General features: G+C 43.2%; 1 protein-coding gene across 4 annotated transcripts; it reads left to right on the top strand.

The window, feature by feature from the left end:
* Window positions 1-628: 628 nt before the first annotated feature.
* Window positions 629-21,305, top strand: RHOH (ras homolog family member H). Of its 4 annotated transcripts, none has more exons than XM_040554443.1 (2): window positions 629-1,609; window positions 16,362-21,305. In XM_040554443.1, the coding sequence occupies exon 2, from the start codon at window positions 16,589-16,591 to the stop codon at window positions 17,162-17,164; it is 576 nt and encodes a 191-aa protein (XP_040410377.1). In that variant the 5' UTR covers window positions 629-1,609; window positions 16,362-16,588; the 3' UTR covers window positions 17,165-21,305. The 4 variants fall into 4 exon arrangements, with proteins under 4 accessions (XP_040410377.1, XP_040410378.1, XP_040410379.1 ...); XM_040554444.1 differs by lacking the exon at window positions 629-1,609 and adding an exon at window positions 7,424-7,705 and having other exon boundaries at window positions 16,362-21,299; XM_040554445.1 differs by lacking the exon at window positions 629-1,609 and adding an exon at window positions 9,064-9,617 and having other exon boundaries at window positions 16,362-21,299.

The following is a 21,305-nucleotide window of genomic DNA, read 5'->3' as shown; positions in this document are numbered from 1 at the left end:
CTTTTCCCTATGATTCCCCAGCCTAACTGTGCAGCACTGTTCTGCAAGCTCCATCTCAGCATGTTTACAGCCTCTTTACACAGGTAATATTATTTCAGCAGCTATTTATATTTTTGGCACAAACTGCGTTTCATCTACACATAAATTATCATTTTGTTACACATAAATTATCATTTTGTTTCCTTTCTGTTTTATCTTGTAATTTGTTGGTTTTAAATCATTCTTGGAAGCAGTATTACTTTATCTTGGAATGCATCATACCAACATAATGTTTATGTGGACAAATGCACTAGCTCTCTTCATCAAAGGCTTCTCATCCTGCAATGAACACAAAACGCATGGCTTTAGACCTGGATGAGGCAGCCCGTTCTTGCTACTTCCAGGCAAGAGATGGTCAAGAATGGCTTCAACGAGCCCAAAATATTTTCTGGTAAAGTGTCGGGTTCCATTTTTCTGCCTCAGAGGCTGGTCTTGAGGCTGCTGGGCAACCCCGTGCTTGTGGATCTGGCTGAGGAGCAGCCAGCCCCCTGCGCTGGTCAGGACTGGGGCACCTGGCATTCAACTTGGGGCCCCCGTCCTGCTGTGGCAGGGCTCTCTGGCTGCTTCAGGAGTCTGGGACAGGGGTGCCCTGATGGCAGTCCCATTGCCTGCTCGTCCAACGTGGGAAGCCTCTTGTAGTTCCCTGACCTGTGCAGCCAGGTGTCCTCCCTATGGCAAGGGTGGCAAGGACAGAGGGATCCCCATGCACGTAGGGCTTGAGTCAGGAAGGAGCATGCAGGGAGCTGGGAAGTGGGAACTGGGAAATGCTCACAGCTCCTGCAGTACAGACCGTAGACCAGGCACTTGAAATCCCAAAACTAGCATTGGAGCCTTGTGGCAGGAAGGCTGGAAGTGATGATAACCCGGCCTGCTCGAGCTGTCTGTGCTGCGAAAGGCGCACTCTGTGTTTTATTACAGGCAGGGCCTCATTCCAGCTTGCACAAAAACATGCCAAGTGTTACCACGCCATGTTACCAGCGCGTGAATCATGTGCAGAACCACCGGGCAGCTGCGGCTCTGCTCCTCTTCTCCTGCTTGTGGGGCTGTGCTATGCCTCCAGCAGCCGGAGCAGAGGCGGCCGGAGGAGCAGCAGCCTGCAAAGAGAGAGCGTGCTGCAGGCTGCCGGCTGTGCCTCCCTCCCCCAGCTTCGAGGAGCGGGTTTTTACATGCCACCAAAGACATTAAGACATTCGCGCTCACACGCCAACCCACAACAAAACCCACACAGGCAGCGCCGAGGAGCTCTCACCAGGAAGCTGACTTACCCTAAACCACTCCACTGTTTCTCGTCATATTACATCTGGGTCCCCTGTCACTGCCGCTGCCGGATGAGTGACCCAGTCTCCGGGACTTATTTGGCCTGTAGGTGCAGAGGGCCCTGCTCACCACTTACTTTTTTTTCCCCTTCTTTCTACATAATATATTTTTTCTAATCTGCTAAAAAAAAGTCCGTCTGAAAACCCAAGAACACAGATCTCCATTCTTCTTTTTTTCTTCCCCTATCTCACGCAGAATAATTGACTTCCGTAAAGTTTATTTTTCAACAGCCTCTTTCAGCTTCCTGTGCCTGGTAAGTTCTTTGTCTTTTTTCCTTCTAAATGTTGTAAAGTGAATTTATATTCTGAATCAAATTCAGTGTCTTTAGTTTTACTTTTATTAATAAAATTGTGAAATGGATTTACATAATTAGTTCTACATAATTAGTTCTACTTTTAATACCATCCGTTAAATATTCAGTAGTGTGATATTCTGTTAAGAGATTGTTTAATCTCAACCCAGGTCATAGATCTTCTGTATTTTTGTTGCAGAGTTTGTTTCCACTTCAGCGTAAAAAGTCTTCATATGAAAGTAGAGAAAGTGGTGTGATGGGCTGCGCCATGCCAGTATTTTATATCTTAACTGATAGAAGAAAAAGGAGAGAAAACATGAATTATTCTAAAAATGGTGGGCCTGATTCTGATTCCCATTGCTGTTGTAAGAAACATGAACACAGGAGCGATAGGCACGTTAAAACTCAAAGGATGGCTTTCTTCCTCGTTTGTGAAGTATTTCGTCATTAGGGGGAAACTATTCTACTTCATCTTAAATGTTTCCAAGCAAATTTAGATGTAAGTTTTATTGTTTGAATTTGAGAAAGGTGACATTCAGGTTCTTAGGACTGAAGTGAGGTTTGAAATATGTGTAATTTGCCAACATCTCCATCACGGGCTCTGGTTGCCGCCGCAGCCATGCCCCGCTGGGCGTTAACAGGCATCTCTCTGCCTTCCCTTGAGATGGAGGGGCTGTGCCTGCCATCCAAATGGCCGCGGGTGTAGCTTTTTGCTTTCATCTTACCCCCACAGCGTCTTCTCAGCTGCTTTCTGAGCCAACCATGCCATGGTCACAGTGTGGGATCCCGTTAGAGAGCAGTGTGTGTGCGCACGCACGTGTCCACGCCTGTGCACACACGTTGCTGGATCCTGCTCACTGAAACTGCATCTGGCAGTGGGATGGTCTTGTCGTGTTGCCAATGAGAGGCAGGTAATCTAAAAGGTGAATGAAGAGGGAGCATACAGGTCCCTGTGAAAAATCTGAATCTAGCTTGAAGGCTTTCTAACTTTTAGGCCTCTCATGACCGCCTGCGTCAGAGGACAGTCGCTATACCTACATGCAGCACAGCAAAACTGTGAAGATAGAACTATACTTCCAGAAAGTTACTAAAATACTTTTCCAGCCCGGTGTTTTTCTTCCAGAAGAAAAAAAGGCTTTAAGGCTTTCTAACTTTTTCTTGCAGCTGTGTTTCTGTCTGTGGATGGGGCGGGAGAGGGGCCGTGGCGTCTGGAGGAGGCTGGCTTGAACGCAGGATTTACCCTGAGGAAAACACTTGTGTGGGGAAAAGGTAGGGTAAGAGGGATTAGTTGTTATCAAGCAGATCTGCTGGCATAATTTTAATATCAATTCATGCCCTTCTGCTGTTGCTATCAGAGTAAGGTGGGATTGTGCATTGCACTGTGCCGCTTTGTGTTTTACATCTCTAAAACCCGCCGTTCGGATCAATGGGTGTTTGCAAATGTTCCAGTAGTAAAGACCACCCATATACACCTACGTGACTTTAGGCTGTGTTTTAATGTCAGTTTTCAAAGGCAGGTCTGAAGACGTATCACACGAGTGAAAGTGGGCACAGACTTGATGAGGATACCATGTTTGGGCCTTGAGTGGAAAAGCCCCACGTGCACTTGCTTCCTACTACACTGAGAGATGAGGCCTTGGTGGGGTGTAATGCCAAGTTATATATTCACTAGGTTGGGCGTCAGGAACCAGGAAAAATTGTAGTTCCATATTTATAGAGAATTTGTGTTTTTATAAGTAACCTCTACTTACTGTCTAAGGTCCAGAGCAAAGAATTAAAACAGAAAAAATGGGCTTAACTCACATGTATAGCAAGACATAAATTCGTTGTTCATCATCAGGGCAAAGTGGCTGCAAATTACTGCTACTTAATCCCATTTTAAGGGAATTACTGTGCCAAAGCAGATAGGCTCATGGCAGCGGAGAATCAGGCCTCCCATGACCGCCTGTGTCAGAGGACAGTCGCTGTACCTACATGCAGCACAGCAAAACTGCGAAGATAGAACTATACTTCTAGAAAGTTACTAAAAATACTTTTCCAGCCCAGTGACCAGCTTCCAGAAGAAAATGTAGAAATTTAGCAGATCACAGCTCAGCTTCTCCACAGGGAGTGTGGACTTGGGGACAAAAAGGAAGGCCTCTCCCTGCTGCGTGGGCCCAGCAGCCTCAGAGGCTGGCACTAAAGCAGCAGCATCTGATCACAGCTGCCAGTGGCAGTGATATCGGGGAGGCAACCAGTTACATAGCTAGAAGTGAGCCGTATTAGTCCTCGGGGTGTACACGGACAATTCTCAGAGCACCCAGAGCCTGCAGGAAACGAGCACAATTTGTGTTGGCAACCTTGCAGGCTGAGCCGCTGGCCCACCCTGCAGAGCTGCTGGGCTGCATCGGCGGAAGCGCCTTGTGGCCTTTTTTGGTGGCACTTTCAGATAACCCGTCCGGAGGTTGCCTAGACAGAGAGATGAGAGTCTGCCCTTTCTCCTGCTGCTGTTGCTGTGCCATTCTAGATACATAGCAGCAGCTGGTTTAACAGCTGTAAATGAAGAGGATTCTCACTGAAAAACACCTCTTCTCCCTAAAACGATCACCTCAATGTTCTTCGTAAAATGTTGGTGCTATGATTCTATAGCTTTATTTAAAAAACAAGTGAGTATTTCCGAATTCATGGTTCAGGTGATTAATTCAATTTGGATTTGATCGCACAACAATTATAGTCTATTTTCTGTAATGATTTTGAGCATTGCTTGAAAAGAAATAAAAGGAATAATTTGCCTGTTTCAAAGTCTTAATGTGACATTTCAGGCATCACAGCACACAGCATAACATCAATCCAAATTAGCTTCTCACTTTCTGGCCAGTGGTATGTGGTTTTATTAAATCAGCAGTTTTCAACTGTTTCCTCAATATGGAAACAGCTAACACCTAACAACTGAAATATGGCTTGGGATAGCCACAGTGCAGTAATCAAGAAAGGAAGTTGGCTGCAGCTGTCTCAAGCCCACTACTAAAGCATTATGTTTTAAAATCCTGCACAGGATCACACAAATATAACAAAGCACTGTAGCAACAAAATCTGTGGGCTTCTCCACAGCTCTTTGCAAAACCAAACGTGGTTTCATGTATATTTGGCAGAATTTAGTTGTGCTTCGTTTCTGATGTCAGTGAAAAATTGGAAAACCTTCCTCATCTACCCAAAGCTTTGATGACAGTGGAAAGAGAGATGTTCGGAGCCAGAAAATCCTCTGCAATGCAGCAGTGAGCGAGAGCACTGGAATTCACTGGTTGAGGCCTTGGTGTATTGGGTCTAAAACGAGCAGCTGCCAGAGTAGTGTGGAGTAATGGCCCCAGCAGGCCTGGAGGCTGTGGCGAAGGAGAGCTGGGAACGCGGCCTCAGCACTCGCTGTGTGCCTGTGTTTCTCCAACAGCGGGGAGAATTGTTCTTTTTGCATGAGGAATCGTATTTAGTCCTCACGCTCAGAAACTGCGGAGAAGTGTAAATTCCTCACTGGTGAGGGTGGTGTTGAGCCGGCATGCTTACCTTTACCTGATGAAATGACTGGCTGTATGAACCTGCTGGAAACCACAGGATTTTGCTATGGCTTGCATTTTTTCCCCAAGGGGGGGCCACGGTGATATAACACGTAAGAAAGACCCAACATGTGTCGGAAAGGGAACAAACACCTCGCCCGGCAGAAGTCAGCATGAAGGGCTGTGGTTGCTTACAGTACTCCGTGCCACTTGTTGCACACAAGCGTACAGTGGAGTGGCAGTCTTAACAACTGATACTCAACCATTTGCGGTTGTTTTACCAGCTGGTCATACCTCTTTTCCTCATGAGTGACAGTCATTTGCTTTTGAAGGTTATCCTGGTTTATGTCAAAGTAGAGGTAACACTGAGTCTCCTACTGTACAAGTATGAGAACAAGACCCCTGCGTAGCTTAGCTGCTTGGTTATCTCCTGTGCACAGTCACTGAAATAATACGAAGCCTTTCCATCCAAAAAGAAAACCTTTCGTTCTTCTTTGTTGAAGGGCATGCCGGTGGACATGCAGTTTATTTGCAACTTGCTTTCTTTTCTTTTTCCCCCATCAAATAACTGTGCTTAAAAAATGGAAAATTCTTTAGAGTTCAAAGTTATTGAATTAGTGACATATTTGAATATCTATTAACTTCCTCTCATCATCTGTGCGCTTGTGGTTTTCTCACTACAAAAATATATTATAAAACATGTATCGTAAAAATCCCTCATGTAATTTCGTCTGTTTTCATCAGTTTAAATGCAATGCAGGTTTTAAAATTCATGTATCTTTCAAGCGGAGTTTTAATTCTGGATGAAAAGCTGTTGTGTAAAATAGCTGAGTTTGAATCAAGTCTCCCAGGATTCAAAAATAAAGCATGGGAAATGTTTGCATAATGCTCAAATGTAGGTCTCCTAAAATATCTTTTTCTTTCATTTGTGAGATCATTTTCATGCAAAATATGTAAAAATTAAGGAAAAATGTAAAATGTTCCTTTCTATGCTTCCCTCTGAAAAACAGAAACTCTGCAGTAAGATTTATCAAAGCATGGGGATTTGCATGATCTTTAAACCAACGGAAAGCCAAATAGATGTCAGCTTTAAGTATCTGAAATGGCTTTTCAAAGTACTGAAGTGAAGAACGAGTGAGAAGGATTTATATATTACTTTTGGTGGCAGAGTCTTTTCTCCTTTTAACCTATTACATATTATCCAGTGCTGTCTGCAGTATTATAAGTTTTGTTATCATATATAAAAGTGACAAGAGATTAAGTTTATACCGGAATCGGAGAAAAGTGAAGGGAAACAGGCCCTGAAATATACAGTCTGTTCTGGCATATGGTTGCTGTAAGATATAAATCAATGCAAAATCTGAACTGCCAGGTATAATCTGTGCTAATTCCATGAAAAAAAAAAAAAGGTAATCTTTAAAGGACAATTTCAATTGCTGTGTTCATACATAACTAAGCATAGGATGTAGGCAATTTCTTGTAGGCAAGTAGGCATACCCATTTAATTTAATTTACTACAATTAAAGAATTGTAGGGAGGCTATTTAGCAAGAAAAAATATTTTTCTACCTATCTTGTAAATATATATTAACTCTGATTTTATCCTTATGCCAGGTACAATGTAGGAATACTGAGTTGTGGGATAGACTGGGGAAGGCAACTGCTTTATCCTTTTCATTTGTTTTATAAATTAAAAAAAGACCTTAAATCAACAAATGCAAGAAAAGTCATGATAATTTTATGTTTCATGTTGCACCTTCTACCTGCAAAGTGATTGAAATTATTTCCAAGCAAGCCCTCAAAATTTTTAACATTTTAACATTTGTGCACATACACATAAAATTTAAGAATGAACTCAGAAGAATGGCACTTTCCCTCTGGCTGAAATCTAGACTATGATTTTAAATAGTCTAATATATACAGAGGCAAGAGAAATCTTTTTGTTGCTGGCTCTTCTAAGGGGAAAAATTAAAACTGTCAGCCAGTTTCCCAGTGTTATAAAATAAATAACCAATCAAATTGCTGTTGTTTACTTAATCCCGGCTTTGCTCATTAACTCAAGAAGTTTAGCATTCATCAGGACAGGACTGAACAGCGACATGCAGTAAATATGTGTCCTTCACAAGTAATAATAAAATAATAATAATAACAAAAACCCACAACATATTTTAACAAGAAGGCAATATTATGAATTGTTTGATCAAATAATGCTTTATTATTTGCTGCTCAAAACTTGTATACATTCAATACATTTTATTATTATCACAAAACATGCAAATCTTCTGTCAAACATTGGATAATTCTGTTCTAACATTTTCCTCTTCCACCTTTACCTCCCACTGAAATCAATCTTATGCAAATACTGAACTTGATGAACACGGAGAACCTCCTGAGGTTGGGGGAGAAGATCTGGGCTTGAGAGCCTCCTTACTTTGTGATAGATAAAAACTGAGCAAAGTTAGACCCAAATAGACCTCTGAAAGTAACCTTGGCGATCTCGTGAGGGATCCGTGGAGGGCAGAGGAGAAATGGTAGGATGATTTTTTTCATTTTTTTTCCCCAGCTCTAGGGAGGGTGTTATGCCACCTGTATTGTTCATATATTAGCTGTTAGTTATATTGCTAATGTCGATTACTTCGTAGTGTTTAAAGAACCCGGCTGAGAAGGTTGGGTACTGTGCAAGCAAGGGAGAGGAGCGCAGTCCTACCCCGGGTTAGAGCCGAAACACGCTGAAGGCAGCCCTCTCCGCTGCAGTGGGCTCGACATGGGCCCCAAGGGAGAAAAAGCCCTTTCGCTTGTGAATGCAGGTGTGTATGTAGGGTTGGCGGTTGTTAGCTTTGGCTTTTTACCACGCTACACATCTGCAGGATTTTATACAAATTGATGCATCTCCTTAACAACAAATTATCGTTACATATTGTAAAGATGCATCTAAAAAATTTAATAGCTGCATATACAGTAGAAAAGTAATTGTTTAAAATGTATGTCTATATATTTATTTGTATGTGAAAGACTCTATGATCTGTCAGTTATATATCTATGTTAGTGCAGATCCAGATCTGGCTGAGCAGTCATTTCTGCCTGTGTATATACAAACACACATGCATACCTATATGTAGAAATAAGGTGATTTAAAGCCCATGATCTTTAAAGTTTAATTTCAAGTAATTTCAATAACACATCCATTGTTTGATGCAAAATGTACATACAGGTTTTAAAATGAGGGTGAGATATCTTACACTGAATATGTGTGTTTCGTATGGCAATTTATAGCAAAGTCTGCAATGAACAAATATCAGTGTACATGAACATATATATCTATGTAGATGTATCTAGATACATATGTAGATATACAAGCATGCATGCATGCATATATGGATATAATATTATGTATATGGATGTATAGATTCATTATTGTAAAGGTTATTTTTTAAAATATATGCTGTTTTTTTTTTATATTTTTGCATATGTGTGTATACACTTCTATGCATCCAGACAGCAAATAATGCATCATTATGCAAGAAATTACAACACATTTAAAACTAACAAATATTAGTTATGTATGACTAGAAAATGGATACTTTATGATTATACCCATATCTGCAGATGGTCAAAAATCCCCAAGCAGAAAGAGAGAAAGGGCTAGGCTTTCTGGAAAGAGGTTGCAATCTTTGTTAGAGATGGTAAATAAAAGAATACTTCATATTTTATCAGCCTCAAAACCAGAGCAAAACAAAAGAACAGATTTTGAAGAGTTAAACCTGTAAAAAAAAATTCTACAAAAATATGTTGTAAGTGCCCTTTTGATTTGTCTCAAACTTCAAGAAAGGTGAACTGTGTTAAAAGAGGATGTGGCATAAAAAATTTGAAGTGGTTTGGGGCCCAAAGCTGCAAACCTTTCCACATGTGAATAATTCTACACACACAGTAGTCTCATTGAAGTCAATTATCAAATTTTATACAATCTAGAATATCGGTCCATCAGTTCGGTCGCAGTGCAGTTAGGCTTGTGGGGAGATTTGCTTTATAACTGGGAGTCCATTCTGATACACAGGGTGGCTTTTCATAGGTATGTACAATAGCACAGTAGTCTGCGTGTAGCGCTTTATCCGCGTTCATCTGCAAGCGTATCTGTATGTCCATCTGGACCCAAAAGTATGCCAGTGGTGAATATATATACTTATATGTATACATATATAAGTGTGTGTGTGTGTGTGTACAAAACCAGAGCTATGAGGGAACGCAGACGGACAGATGGTTGGCGAACGTCAGTGCTCGAACACACACGTGTGACATTTGCACATCAGCCGCGCCGTTTCAGGCCGCATGTGTGCTGAGACTCAAGAATTTCTTCACTGTTTAAGAGCAGAGAAGAAAAGCTATCACAGAGGAGGGTGGGAAAGGAAGGTGGCATACCCTGTATCTTGCAGATGGAAACGCTTGGTAAGTGCAAGAGCACGTGCAACACTTTGGGCACGACATGCTGCTCCATTTCTGGTGACTTTGGAGGGTATTGGACCAGGCTGAGGATGGCACATGGACCAGTTCACTGTGAAGGGTTTAATTCCCTACAGGGGAACCTACAGGTTTACCCAAATTTTACTTTGGAGAGGATGCAATCTTTCTCCTGAAAATGGGTCAGTTTTGAAAAAGCCTTGTAGCGCTTTGAATACCGCACAATCCGTAATTTACTCTGTCATGCCATAAACATGGGAAAAAAAAAAAAGACTTCAGACTCGTAGATTGAATTTTGAAGCAGGTACTTAACACAGATGAATTGAATTCTGTTGGATTTAGGCTCTCTGACCGATACACAGGAGTCTTACAGAGCTTTTGTTAATTTTTCAAGTGGTTCTAAATATTTACGTTCATGCCTAATCTGTAAGTAACTGAATTAAGGTGTGATTAGTCACAAATAAAAGGCTCTTGAAGATAAAATAAGTATTTTCTTTATTTAATGGGTTAACTAAAATGAAAGATGAATAGTTTTTCTCAGTGACTATAGTAAATTGAATCGGTCTTCAGATGTGTCATTATCCATTGCTTATATGTATTAATTATGGGTACTGTTACTAAAGTAATGAACTACCAATTTTTAATTTAAATGATAACATTATGCAGCTTTATAGTTATGTTCATGTTTGTAAGCAAGTGTGTAAATATGTACATTTACTTATGAGAAAAGCTTTCATCCATTTACTTGGACTTCATATCTCATTCAAATAACATTGGTCTGAATTTGTCATTGTTTTATAGCAAGATTCCCCGGTCTCAGTATGAGGGTTTTTCTTTTAAATCTGATGACTTGTGTTCCCTGGTTAATAACAAAGTTGGCAACATGACTGAATATTTGATCATAAAACCTTTACTTCAGTTTCAGTTGTTAAAACTGCCAAACAAAGAAACTGAGGCTTTTATTTTCAGGTTTTGTATTGACCCTGCAGTGATTTTTGTAAAGGTTCCTAAGACCGTGTTTGTCCATTCTTCAAATTTGCTGAATTAGATTTTTTTTTTAAGAATTTCAGTTTTGCATTTTTTTTTCAAAATAAAGCATTGAAATTCTAAAAGAAGAACAGAATTTCAGTTTGGCAAATAAGGGAATGACAGAAAAATTTCTAAGTTTTTATGACTGCAATTTTTTATTTATTTTTCTATTCTGGAAGGAAATTGTTTTTTGAGATGAGATGAGATGACAAGACATCCTGACTTTGACAATATGGGCTCATTGCATGTTGCTTGCTCTTCTAACTTTAGGAAGCCACTGCGGTTATGATTGTACTTAGGGATAAAATATCTGTATAACAGCTCTCATCCAAGCTTCTATGCATCTTCATAATTCTTTAAAATAGAAAAACACATTGAGAGATAATCTGGCAGTTAATCTGTCTATATCATAAATACACCAGATGACTGAAGCACCAGCAACCAAATAACCTGCTGTCTTGCTCTTGGGCCAGGGAATACAGATGGATGCTGCGGTTGTCTGCTTGGAAAGTGAGTGGGTTGAATGCAGATTTTTCGGTGGAGTAGTTTGGGGAAAATACGCAGCATCTTGCAAAGGTGCGGGCTGTGCACCAGTTCCCCTTCATGGCAGCGGTACCACCATGGAATGGCACTATGGACTGAAATGGTGACGCTGAGAAGAAGAGAGGCTATTTCCTAGACTGACAAGACCGGGGCTACTTAGTGCTATAGACTAAAATCATTTTAAAATGGGGTCAGAATCCAGGAGGTAGCTAACACAAGTGTCAGAGCATCAGGTTAATGATTGCATGACAGGAAACTGCAGCAAAGGGCCACCGGCTTGCAGACCAGCAACAGGCTCCAGACAGGCCACAGCCGATGCATGAGTTTGCAGCAGCCCTGGGCTGTGGCGGCACAGGCCCCTGCAGCAGTCTGGAGGTTTGTGTCTGAACGGAGCAAGTACGATTTGCTCATGGAGTTGAAGACAAGACGGCATGTGATGTTGGTGACCTGGTGATCTAGCTGGGCATCCAGACTGGATCCACAATGTCCATGGGGTCTCCGTCGGGGGGCCAAACATCTCCCTGCTGCATCTTCTGGGTGCTGCCCCTCACAGCTTATCTGACCTCTCTTGATTTTCTGCCAGACCTCCTCCTCCTTCTCCTTCCCTTCTTCCTTCTCTTCCTCCTCCTGCTCCTCCTGCTCCCGGGAGTTGCTCTTAGGCCCCATCTGCACCCTGCAGTGCTCAGGGCACCCATGGAGGTGAAGACGTAAAGCCACGCACTGTTCCGGTCAGTGACAACAGTCTCCATAAATCCTTCCTCTCCTTTAGGGCCTCTAAATAAGAGACACAATGGAAGTTTTTATATATCTGCAGTACAGTTGGAATGAGCATTGATTATAACCAACACAGTGGAGATGTGTTGTAGACATGCTTCTGCAGACCCCATCTCCATGTGAGGTGGGACTGCGTGAGGAGTAATGCGTGCAGGCAAAGCCAATATGTGCAGTCAAGTATTGCACAGCCACTGGAAGTCTCTCCAGTGGTTTTCAACCTTTACTTTTTTTTTTATTACCACAAATATTTTTACTTCCTTGCAACATCAGTTTTCTTCAAGAGCTACTGTACACAGTGTTCAAGATGAAAAATTAGCCTGCTTTTATCCTGATATCAACAGGAACTGCACTAAGACATAATTGTGGCAGGGACCGGATAATGGCAATAATAGTTAACATGTTAATTGCTTTAACTCTCTGAAGCATTTTGTGGCTGCCAGATCAGTGTAGCATCTGAAAAGCCTGTTGTCTTGCCTGCGTGATTTTGTTTATGTATGAGCTCATCCCTTCCAAATCCCAGCCTACCTGGTGCTGCACAATACACAAGATAGGGTTTTGAAATCAGGAGATCCTGATCCTTTAGCTTTTCTCCCATCATAAGGCAGTGTCCGCTCCCTGCAGGTGTTTCACCACAGTGAGCCGTGCTCACAGTGACCCTGCAGTAGATGCCAGGGATGTTCCTGGCAGGAATGAAAATCCCATTTGGTTCAGCCAGTAAACTTACCCCTTCTGATACAAGCAGTCCTGCTTTTGTGTGTTGGTAGATTTGTTTCAACAAACATTAGGTTAGTGTTTTGCAGATGTTTTTTCATGTGAATCCTCCACCCGCGAGGAGCCTGGAGCTGCTCTGCTCCTCCTCCCATACTGTCGCATCCCATATCATATTCAGCCATGACCAAGTGTGAGGCATTTACCTGCATGGGACTGCTGGGCTGAGCAAAGACAGCCAAACACACGGCAGCAGGACCAGGCCTGGGGCAGCTTGCATGGAAGCGGTGAAACAGGACCTCGTGATAGGAATAAAATCCACGGGTACGAGCGCCGCAGCATCGTGCTGCCCAGCGGGATCCTGCAGGGCGGCTGCAGTGGGGCTCTGGCATGGCTCTGTGGGTGCTGTCTGTGCTCCCAGGGAAGGACAGGCCACAACTCTGCCCTCCACTCCGCCAGAAACCCCGACCCTGCAGGCTGTGAGGAGCTTTGGGGAGGTGGCCGCTTCTGTGGTGGGTGCCCGGGGTGATGCTCCTGTCGTCACCTCAGGGCTGAGGCCGAGGGCTCTGTAACCACACACCCGTATGAGGCCCTCTGTTCCAAACACAGGGGGAGAAAAATGGGAAAGTGAAGCAAAACGTTGCATAGACATAGTTACATAGACAATACGGCATCTTTGAAAAAACAGTGTTCTATCCAAAACTGTGCAAGAATTTGCTTTGAGGCTAATCCCCAAATTCATAGGGTCACTATTCATGACTATATCAGAATTAGACATAAATTCTCACACTCAATATTATAAAAGCTCTCACCATATTATCTAAGTAAAATCTTTTGTTTTTACAAGTGATGAAAGCATACATCGAAATAGTGTAAAAGAAGATCTATGTTTCTGGAATTCCAGATACAATATAGACTTGATAAAATCGGTAAAGTTAGGCAAACCGAAGTGTTGGAAAAAATCCTGCAGTAGGTTAGACTCAACTGTCCATGATTAGAAGGTTTTGTGCAGTCTTTTAATGGGTGTAGCATGCTGGACTGTCAGACCAGGACTGTCATATATAATATGAGAGAAGGGAACCAAAGCTTTTGCAAATACTTACACAACTGGCTGTATACTGGTGTGTAGCAGTGCCCTGTACTGGCCTGTCCTTTAAAGGACATTGCTTTCTATTGATGTTTCATCTAAAGGTTTTTCCACTAATTGAGATGAACGTGTATAATTATTTTAACTCGTCCTCTCCTATCCTGAGGCCATGTCAGTGACAGGCTATGTGCATAGTTTAGAATAGCGCTTCAGTATCCCAACAATACATGCTGGTGCCTGAACTTCAGCAAGCTATGAACAAAAGCAAGATTGGGACCACTGACTGCAGTCTGTCCTCTGGAGCAGAGTAGGGATCTGGTTATGTGTGGTGCATTTTTATAGATCAAAACAATTTGCTTTGAAAACGTAGCCGCGCTGTCACACTATTTCATCTTTTATGATTGCGTGTCGACTAGCCATGTACGCTAGCTCTCAAAACCTTTTTTTAGGCTTTAATCATTTATATATTTTATTTTCAAAATAGCTAACAAAATCAGACCTGTTTATCTTCAAGCTGAGTAGCAGAACAGTCTTTTTATCCACCTTCTTCTATTTTGGCATTTATGAAATTTAAGATTTGTCGGCATTTATGAAAAGTCATGCTTTGGGCATTCTGACTTTTCCCCGCATTCAAATATAAACAAAATAATGAGGCTAAGGGCATTAAAGACTACTTGCACCAAAGAAATGTTTGTTCCAAGAAGAAGACCTGGTACACGCTAACTTTCTCCTGTGAGCACATGCTTTTTTCTGAATCATGCACTACCAGCTTGTGGTGAATGGTGGTGTTTTAAAACTGTACTGCTGACACAGTTTTGAAGTAGAATACCCCATAGGAAAGATGATGATGCACTTAAGTAGTTGGACCACATATCCTGTGCGTACTTTTTGAATTTTCATAGTTGTATTTTTTAAATATCTTGTCTAATTCCCTTGAGAGCTTGCTTGGGGAATGGAGTAGGGCTTAGATGAAGCACGAAAAGCGAATTTCCAGTGGCTGCCACCCCACCTTTAACTCTCGGAGCAGCTCGTTTCCCAGCAGGCAGGAATGAATATCTGCCTCAGCCTCTATCCTGCTTCCCAGAAATGAACTGAGATGACGAGCGTGTGGCCGTGCGCGCAGGCCAGGAAGCGCCGCCTGTCGCAATGGCTCCCGCAGATCCCCGTCACCCCGCTGAGCACAGAGCTGCCCCGCAGCCTCGGCGCCGCCTCTATAAAGCAACGTGCTCCAGCCAGGCCCTGACACATCTTCTTTCGGCCGGTGTGTCGGGTGGGAGAAGCACCCCTGTGCGGGCACGCCGGCAGCACGGGAGGAGGTAGGAGGCTGGCTCATTGCAAAATGGAAGGAGGGGAGTTGCCAGCAGCAGTTGTCAACGTCTGTGCAATGTACTCTCTAAGCTTGCCCGGCACTCTTCTCTTCTTTCCCTTTGTTTTTCCCCTCTGTGAAGTAAGACGAAGCTTTGAGCGTACTAGAGATGTGCGGTGGTGGGGTTAAGGTAGCAAGACTGGAGAACGTTACTGTAAGGTGGTGTGTATGCTTCTGGTGGCCCTCATTCATTTCTGTGCAAATAACCCACAGTCCGACTTCTCTGTCCATATGTGAAGGAGACAGAAATATATTGTGTGTGTAACGCGAACAGGAAATTTTGAAATTGTCCAGTGATATTTTGTTTTAACCAGTTTTGTTGAGCAGAACTAATTTTCCTTCGGTTTTGCAGTTAGTGAATTTTGTAGCGTTTTGTGTGCAGCTCCGTGTGAGCAGTGAATCTTGCACACAGCCAGTGGGGAAGAGACAATTGCTTTCAAAATAGGAAAATTTGACTGAATGCTGGCAGGAGCTCAAAAGCAATTGCATACTACGAAGAGTTACTCTCAGTTTGGTTTTTCAGCAGACTAAATGTCAGGGCAGCTGCATCCCCTTCAGATGAAATTGTCTGACTGGGGCAGCACTGGTGGTGTGGCTTGCTTTGGCTCACGTTATCTTGCTTGTTGGAAGTGATTTGTAAGAAACATTTTGAACTTTTTTGGTATTTTTGCTGCGCATCCCGCATTTCTTTTGAAAACTGTTAAGGTTTGTGTCAGTCAAGATTTGCATCTGAGGTCTTTCCTTGCTCGTTGTCGCAAGCAGTTTGGCATTGCTGTTCGTCATAGAATTGCTTAAATAGTCAAATCAGTTCATGAAGTGATTTTTTTCCTGTGGATACCACCTTTAGGGGACAAGGGTATATTTTCAATCTGAACTAATGGGTTGGGAGAAATTCAGGATTTTGGCTGTCTTGGTGAAAGTCAGAGGCAGGAACTGTCTCACTAAAAGCAGGTCAGTAAGATTGTAACAAGTTAACTTGATTTTATTAGTTCTTTAGAAAATTGGAGGGAAAAACCAGCTGGTCTCAGTGCAGAACAGCAGGGGTGATAAGACACTTATTCCTGTGGAGCAGCAAGAAGGCTGGGAGGGACGGCAGGGTTCAACGTCCTCCATGTGGGGTAATCCCCACGGCCATCCCAGGACGTGTCCAAGGAACTTTATCTTGATGGAAAATGATCTGTTCACTGTGGGTTACAAATGTTACATTTTATTTTTACTCTTCCAGAAACACCGCTTGACTCACTGAAGAATTAAAACTGACAGCACTGCAGAGCCGTGTGGGAGAAAAGGGGATTTTAGACTCAAGTGACACAGTCAAGTCTTGAGGAGTAAAGACATTTGGATGGTTTCTCACCAAATGGAAGTTATCTAGAGAGCCCCCAAGACCACTGCATCTCCTCATTGTGCTTCTGCTGCGCCGAGAAAGTGCCCTTGGCCCTGGACGTTAATAAAATGCTGGATTCAATCAAGTGCGTGCTGGTGGGGGACTCTGCGGTGGGGAAAACATCTCTCTTGGTACGTTTCACCTCTGAGACTTTTCCAGACGCCTACAGACCCACTGTGTATGAAAATACCGGAGTGGATGTCTTCATGGATGGAGTACAGATTAGCCTAGGTCTCTGGGACACATCTGGCAGCGATGCCTTCAAAGGCATTCGCCCCCTCTCCTACCAGCAGGCAGATGTGGTGTTAATGTGCTACTCGGTGGCGAACCACAGCTCCTTCCTAAACCTGAGGAACAAGTGGATCGGCGAGATCCGCAACCATTTGCCCCGCATCCCCGTGCTGGTGGTGGCCACTCAGACTGACCAGCGCGACACAGGGCCCTACCGCTCCTCCTGCATCAGCTCGATGGATGGGAAGCGGCTCGCCCAGGACGTGCGAGCCAAGGGCTACCTGGAGTGCTCTGCCCTCAGCAACCGTGGCGTGCAGCAGGTGTTTGAGTACGCCGTGCGGACAGCAGTCAACCAAGCCAAAAGGCAGAACAGGCGGAAGCTCTTCTCCATTAACGAGTGCAAGATCTTCTGAGGGCCGCCGGCGGTGGTTTTGCCTGCATTCGTTCTTTCTGTCTTCTCACAGAGACGCTGCGGCAGAGATAATGGGGGTTGAATCAAAGGAGGACTCCTGGCAGGACCACAGTGCAGGTGCTCCTAATAAGACAGATGCACGCTCTCTCTGATCTGTTCCCCCACCCAACACACATGGGCACTATCTTTAAAAATGACGAGTGCAGGTGAATGCAGCCCTGTGCTTGGACTTTGCTGTCCTGGACTGGAGGATTTACAGACCATAGCTGTGTTGATTTTGTTACTGGTGTTCCTCAGTTGTTGGTTTGTCTGCATTTATTTAATGAAAAACTTCTGCCTGGATCAGCCTCCCTTCGATGTATCTGTCTATGTGGAGACTTTTTTTTTTTTACTCTAAGGACTTAATGTATAAAATCTGACCATTGTATATCTATTTAAAAGAGTCTTGTATTTGTTGTAAAATCCCGACACTTTGTTTTCATATTTTGGAAGTTCTTCCTCTACCTAACCATAGAAGCGAATCATCTTATCCATACAATAAATGGCCTGCAAGCAAGCCGACCACTTCTTACACATGCCTGAGTTACTGCACGACAGTGACTGAGCCCAGCATGTCCAGCGTAGGAGCGATTAAAACATACTTGACAGATATTTGATAGCTGACCCATGGCTTTGTGAGATTTATGTTGTTATCATAGTCCTCTTCCTAGGAAAATGGAGTCCGCCTCAGGTCAAAAATGGGATGAAACAGGAGGAACTTAATTCTTCCTAGACCTGACCTAATTACAACCCCAGAAGGGCCGGCTTGCAGTCAGGGCTTGTTTAGACGCATGGGTGGGGTGGCAGAGACAAATCTGTACTATCATCACCTCTCATGTCTCCGACGTAGTTTTGGAGGCAAAAGATTTCATTGTTCAGGGATGAAGGGTATTTTTTCGTGAGCACTAAAATTCTCACAATATTTTAGTACATTTTTTAATAAACTGTGGTTTTAGTGAAACCAGTGACCTACTATAGTAAAAAAACAATTACGTGGCAATGTTGAACATGCATATTTAGAATGGATAAATAACATTTTGGGGGATTTGAGTGGTAAGAGTAACTGCCTTGGAAAAAGCAACGACTGAAGCAGGTTTTGCACCCTGGGGAGCTTGGCAAGTCTGAGCGTCAAATCCTGGCATACCGACTTGGGCCAAGTTACCTTCCTGCACAGAAAGCCAGGCTGAGGAGGTGGAAACTCCAGGTGTGTAAGAGGACTCTGCTGGAAGATGGAGGGGGTCAACCTGCAGGGGTTCGTCTCACCACGTTGTACGTTCCTTGTGAGCTGTGGTGTCCCCCTTCTCCTCATGTTGTCTTCACCAAACTCGCTGCCCCACATCATCCCTCAGGTCTTGCAGACCTGTCTCATTCCAAGGTTTCTGCTGCCCTTCCTGGTCTTCAGCTAGCTCAGAACTGGCCCTTGAGGGGCCGATATCACACTGCCATGGACAATGGTGTACAAAACCGTAGGATGATTCTCCTTCTCTGTGGAGATCCCAAGAGAATGAGCAATGTCTGTTCTGACTAAACCCTGAGTCATGTGTCTCAACAGGAATGGATGCAATGGCTTTTCTAAGTCAAATACAAGGTGGGACTTCAGGAGTTACCCTACTGAGCAAATAATCTATAACTGGGATCTGACCTACCTATAGTTTATCCCTGAAAAATCAGTTGTGTGCTCTTCTCCACGCTCTGTTATACCTCTGAGCTTCTCCATAAAGAGAAATTCCAAATGAAATTGTTCTTCTCCTACAAATCCCAGAGAAGATCTCATTTGTGATGTAGGTGAGCAAGTATCTGCATCGTGAGCACCTTGAATAGCAGTGGTGCGCAGGACACTTGATGTTGTAGTAGTCATGACAGCTCCCAGCCTGGTGAGTGTTTACCACTCATCAACCTTATTCCAAGGGAGGCTCCTGGTCATTAAAACATGTTGGTCTCATGTGAGGTGTCTGTATCAGCTTCAAATCTTTGCAAGCTTCTGCATCAGAGTACACAAGATGAGGGCTCTCATCACCACCCATCTTTCCTGTACTCTTCTCTTTCTGACCCCTCTTTCTCTTTGCAAAACTTTACGTGTACATTGCAAATCTTTTGCCCCCTGAAACACTAAAACTGACATGTTTGTAAAAGAACCCGAACTGCCTGATAACTTATGCTGAGTTACACAAGTAGCTAGGTATTTGCAGTCTTCATTTGAAAATATTTTGGCTTTTGGAAGAAATGTTTCTATATCTCAATTCTTGTAATGCGTCTTCACTGAAAGTGCTTTTTTTTCCCCAACCCTAATTTAAAAGTAGCCATTGTTACTGTTTGAACATTAAAGATCATGTGCAAAATATCACTCTTGTTATGGTCCCTTTTTTGCTAGCTGATTTAACGTCCGTTTTCATCAATGTGAAAAGTTTTTTGAAACATTTTTTACCAGCATGTTCTATTATCTGGTGGTGTGTGTACGGTCTCTTTCCTTCCTTCCTTCCTTCCTTCCTTCCTTCTTTCTTTCTTCTTTTTCTTTTTCTTTTCTTTTCTTTTCTTTTCTTTTCTTTTCTTTTCTTTTCTTTTCTTTTCTTTTCTTTTCTTTTCTTTTCTTTTCTTTTCTTTTCTTTTCTTTTCTTTTCTTTTCTTTTCTTTTCTTTTCTTTTCTTTTTTTCTGTGGGTAAAGCTTTGCTTACAACAATTCATGCTGCTGTTTTTATGTGTTGACAAACAGTAACTGCTAGGCCAGGATGCCCTGCTACGGTATCCGTCACAGGATGCTGGGATTCAGGGAACAGAAAGCTCCAAAGAATTGGTGTATCAGAAAAAGCCAGATGAAAATGTTCACACTGTAATTCAAAATCCCATTCCATCTATATTGGCTTCACAAAGCTTGTGATAATATGTTATAAAATGATGAATTTTTCATTGCAACTTGCTGAAGCAAAATGGATAGGCTTCCCTGACCTGGCGATATGGGATGCACAGGGAATTCAGGAGTGGCTTGATAAACCCTTTGTTGTGCATCCTAGAGCCGTTGTGAACCCACTGAAAGTTGGCTGATTTTTAAAATCAAATTGAAGAGAGGATAAAGTAACAGAGAGATTTGGGTTTGGTGTTATGCGAAAAAAAGAACTGCTTCCAATTTTCACAGCCTGCTTATTTTCAGGCTCTTAAAGCTAAAAGGCACTTTTCATTGGGAGCAAACTGTGAGACACGTTATTTCAGTGTCTGTAATTATGCGGCTTTCCTGGGCTGATGTGCTCAAAACGTGTGGCAGCTCAAAAGCAGAGTGACATCTGGACGTGGCAGATTCTGGCAGAAAACCCTGCTGGGTCTGGGCGGGCACCGCTCATGCTGTAAGAGCACCGCAGCCTGCACGGACACGCAGACCCGCACAGCGCCTCATCCAGCGCTGCCCCTTGCCCGTGCCCAGAGCCAGCCCTGCAGGAGGACAGACAGACAGACAGACAGACAGACCTGCTCTCTCCTCAGGCCTCACCCTGCTCAGAGACTGACCAAAGCCCTGCGATGCCAGGCTGAATGCTCCTGCCAAAAAGCGCTGCCAGCACAAATCACATAGCTGCTTCTCTTTATTTCTGAGAAATGCTAATCTCTATTTGAGTGATTCAAGATGTTGGGCCACCTCCTGTTTTCTCTCTTTCTTTTTTCTTTAGATGAAAAGATATTTCCTTTCAACGCTCTGAATTATGCAAACTTGAAAATGTCACTCAGTGTCCCCAGCCGGATTTGGCCGAGCAGCTTACTGGGGTGGAGCCAGCGCTTCTGTGACCGCGCTGTGTACGCGGTGCGGATGGCAAGGGGAGGGATGGACAGCTTATGCCTCCCCCAGAAAAACATACTGGGGTTATTTTGTCAGCGTTACTTGGGCAACGGGGTCCCTGGGTACAGCTCTGTGGTAAAAACCCAACGCCAGTATTCAAAATACATTCAAATGACAGCTGGGCAAAAGCGTTTAGCTTTTGAAATGAGGTGCAGCCTGGCGGCTTGAGCCGCTCTGGCCGAAAGGAGGAACCTTGCCCAAACGTTCCCTTTCTGACGTTTCAAACCTTTCACTTTATTACTTTGCTGCTAAATTAACTTTGGCTTACTGTTAAAATAGGTTG

The sequence above is a fragment of the Cygnus olor genome, chromosome 4 (assembly GCF_009769625.2).
Source record: "Cygnus olor isolate bCygOlo1 chromosome 4, bCygOlo1.pri.v2, whole genome shotgun sequence".
Classification (NCBI taxonomy): domain Eukaryota; kingdom Metazoa; phylum Chordata; class Aves; order Anseriformes; family Anatidae; genus Cygnus; species Cygnus olor.
The sequence above is the reverse complement of the archived record's forward strand: the minus strand, read 5'-3'. Positions and strand labels throughout refer to the sequence as shown.

Bases quoted from the DNA above. Each gene is read 5' to 3' on its own strand.
- RHOH (XM_040554443.1), top strand. From the start codon at position 16,589: ATGCTGGATTCAATCAAGTGCGTGCTGGTGGGGGACTCTGCGGTGGGG.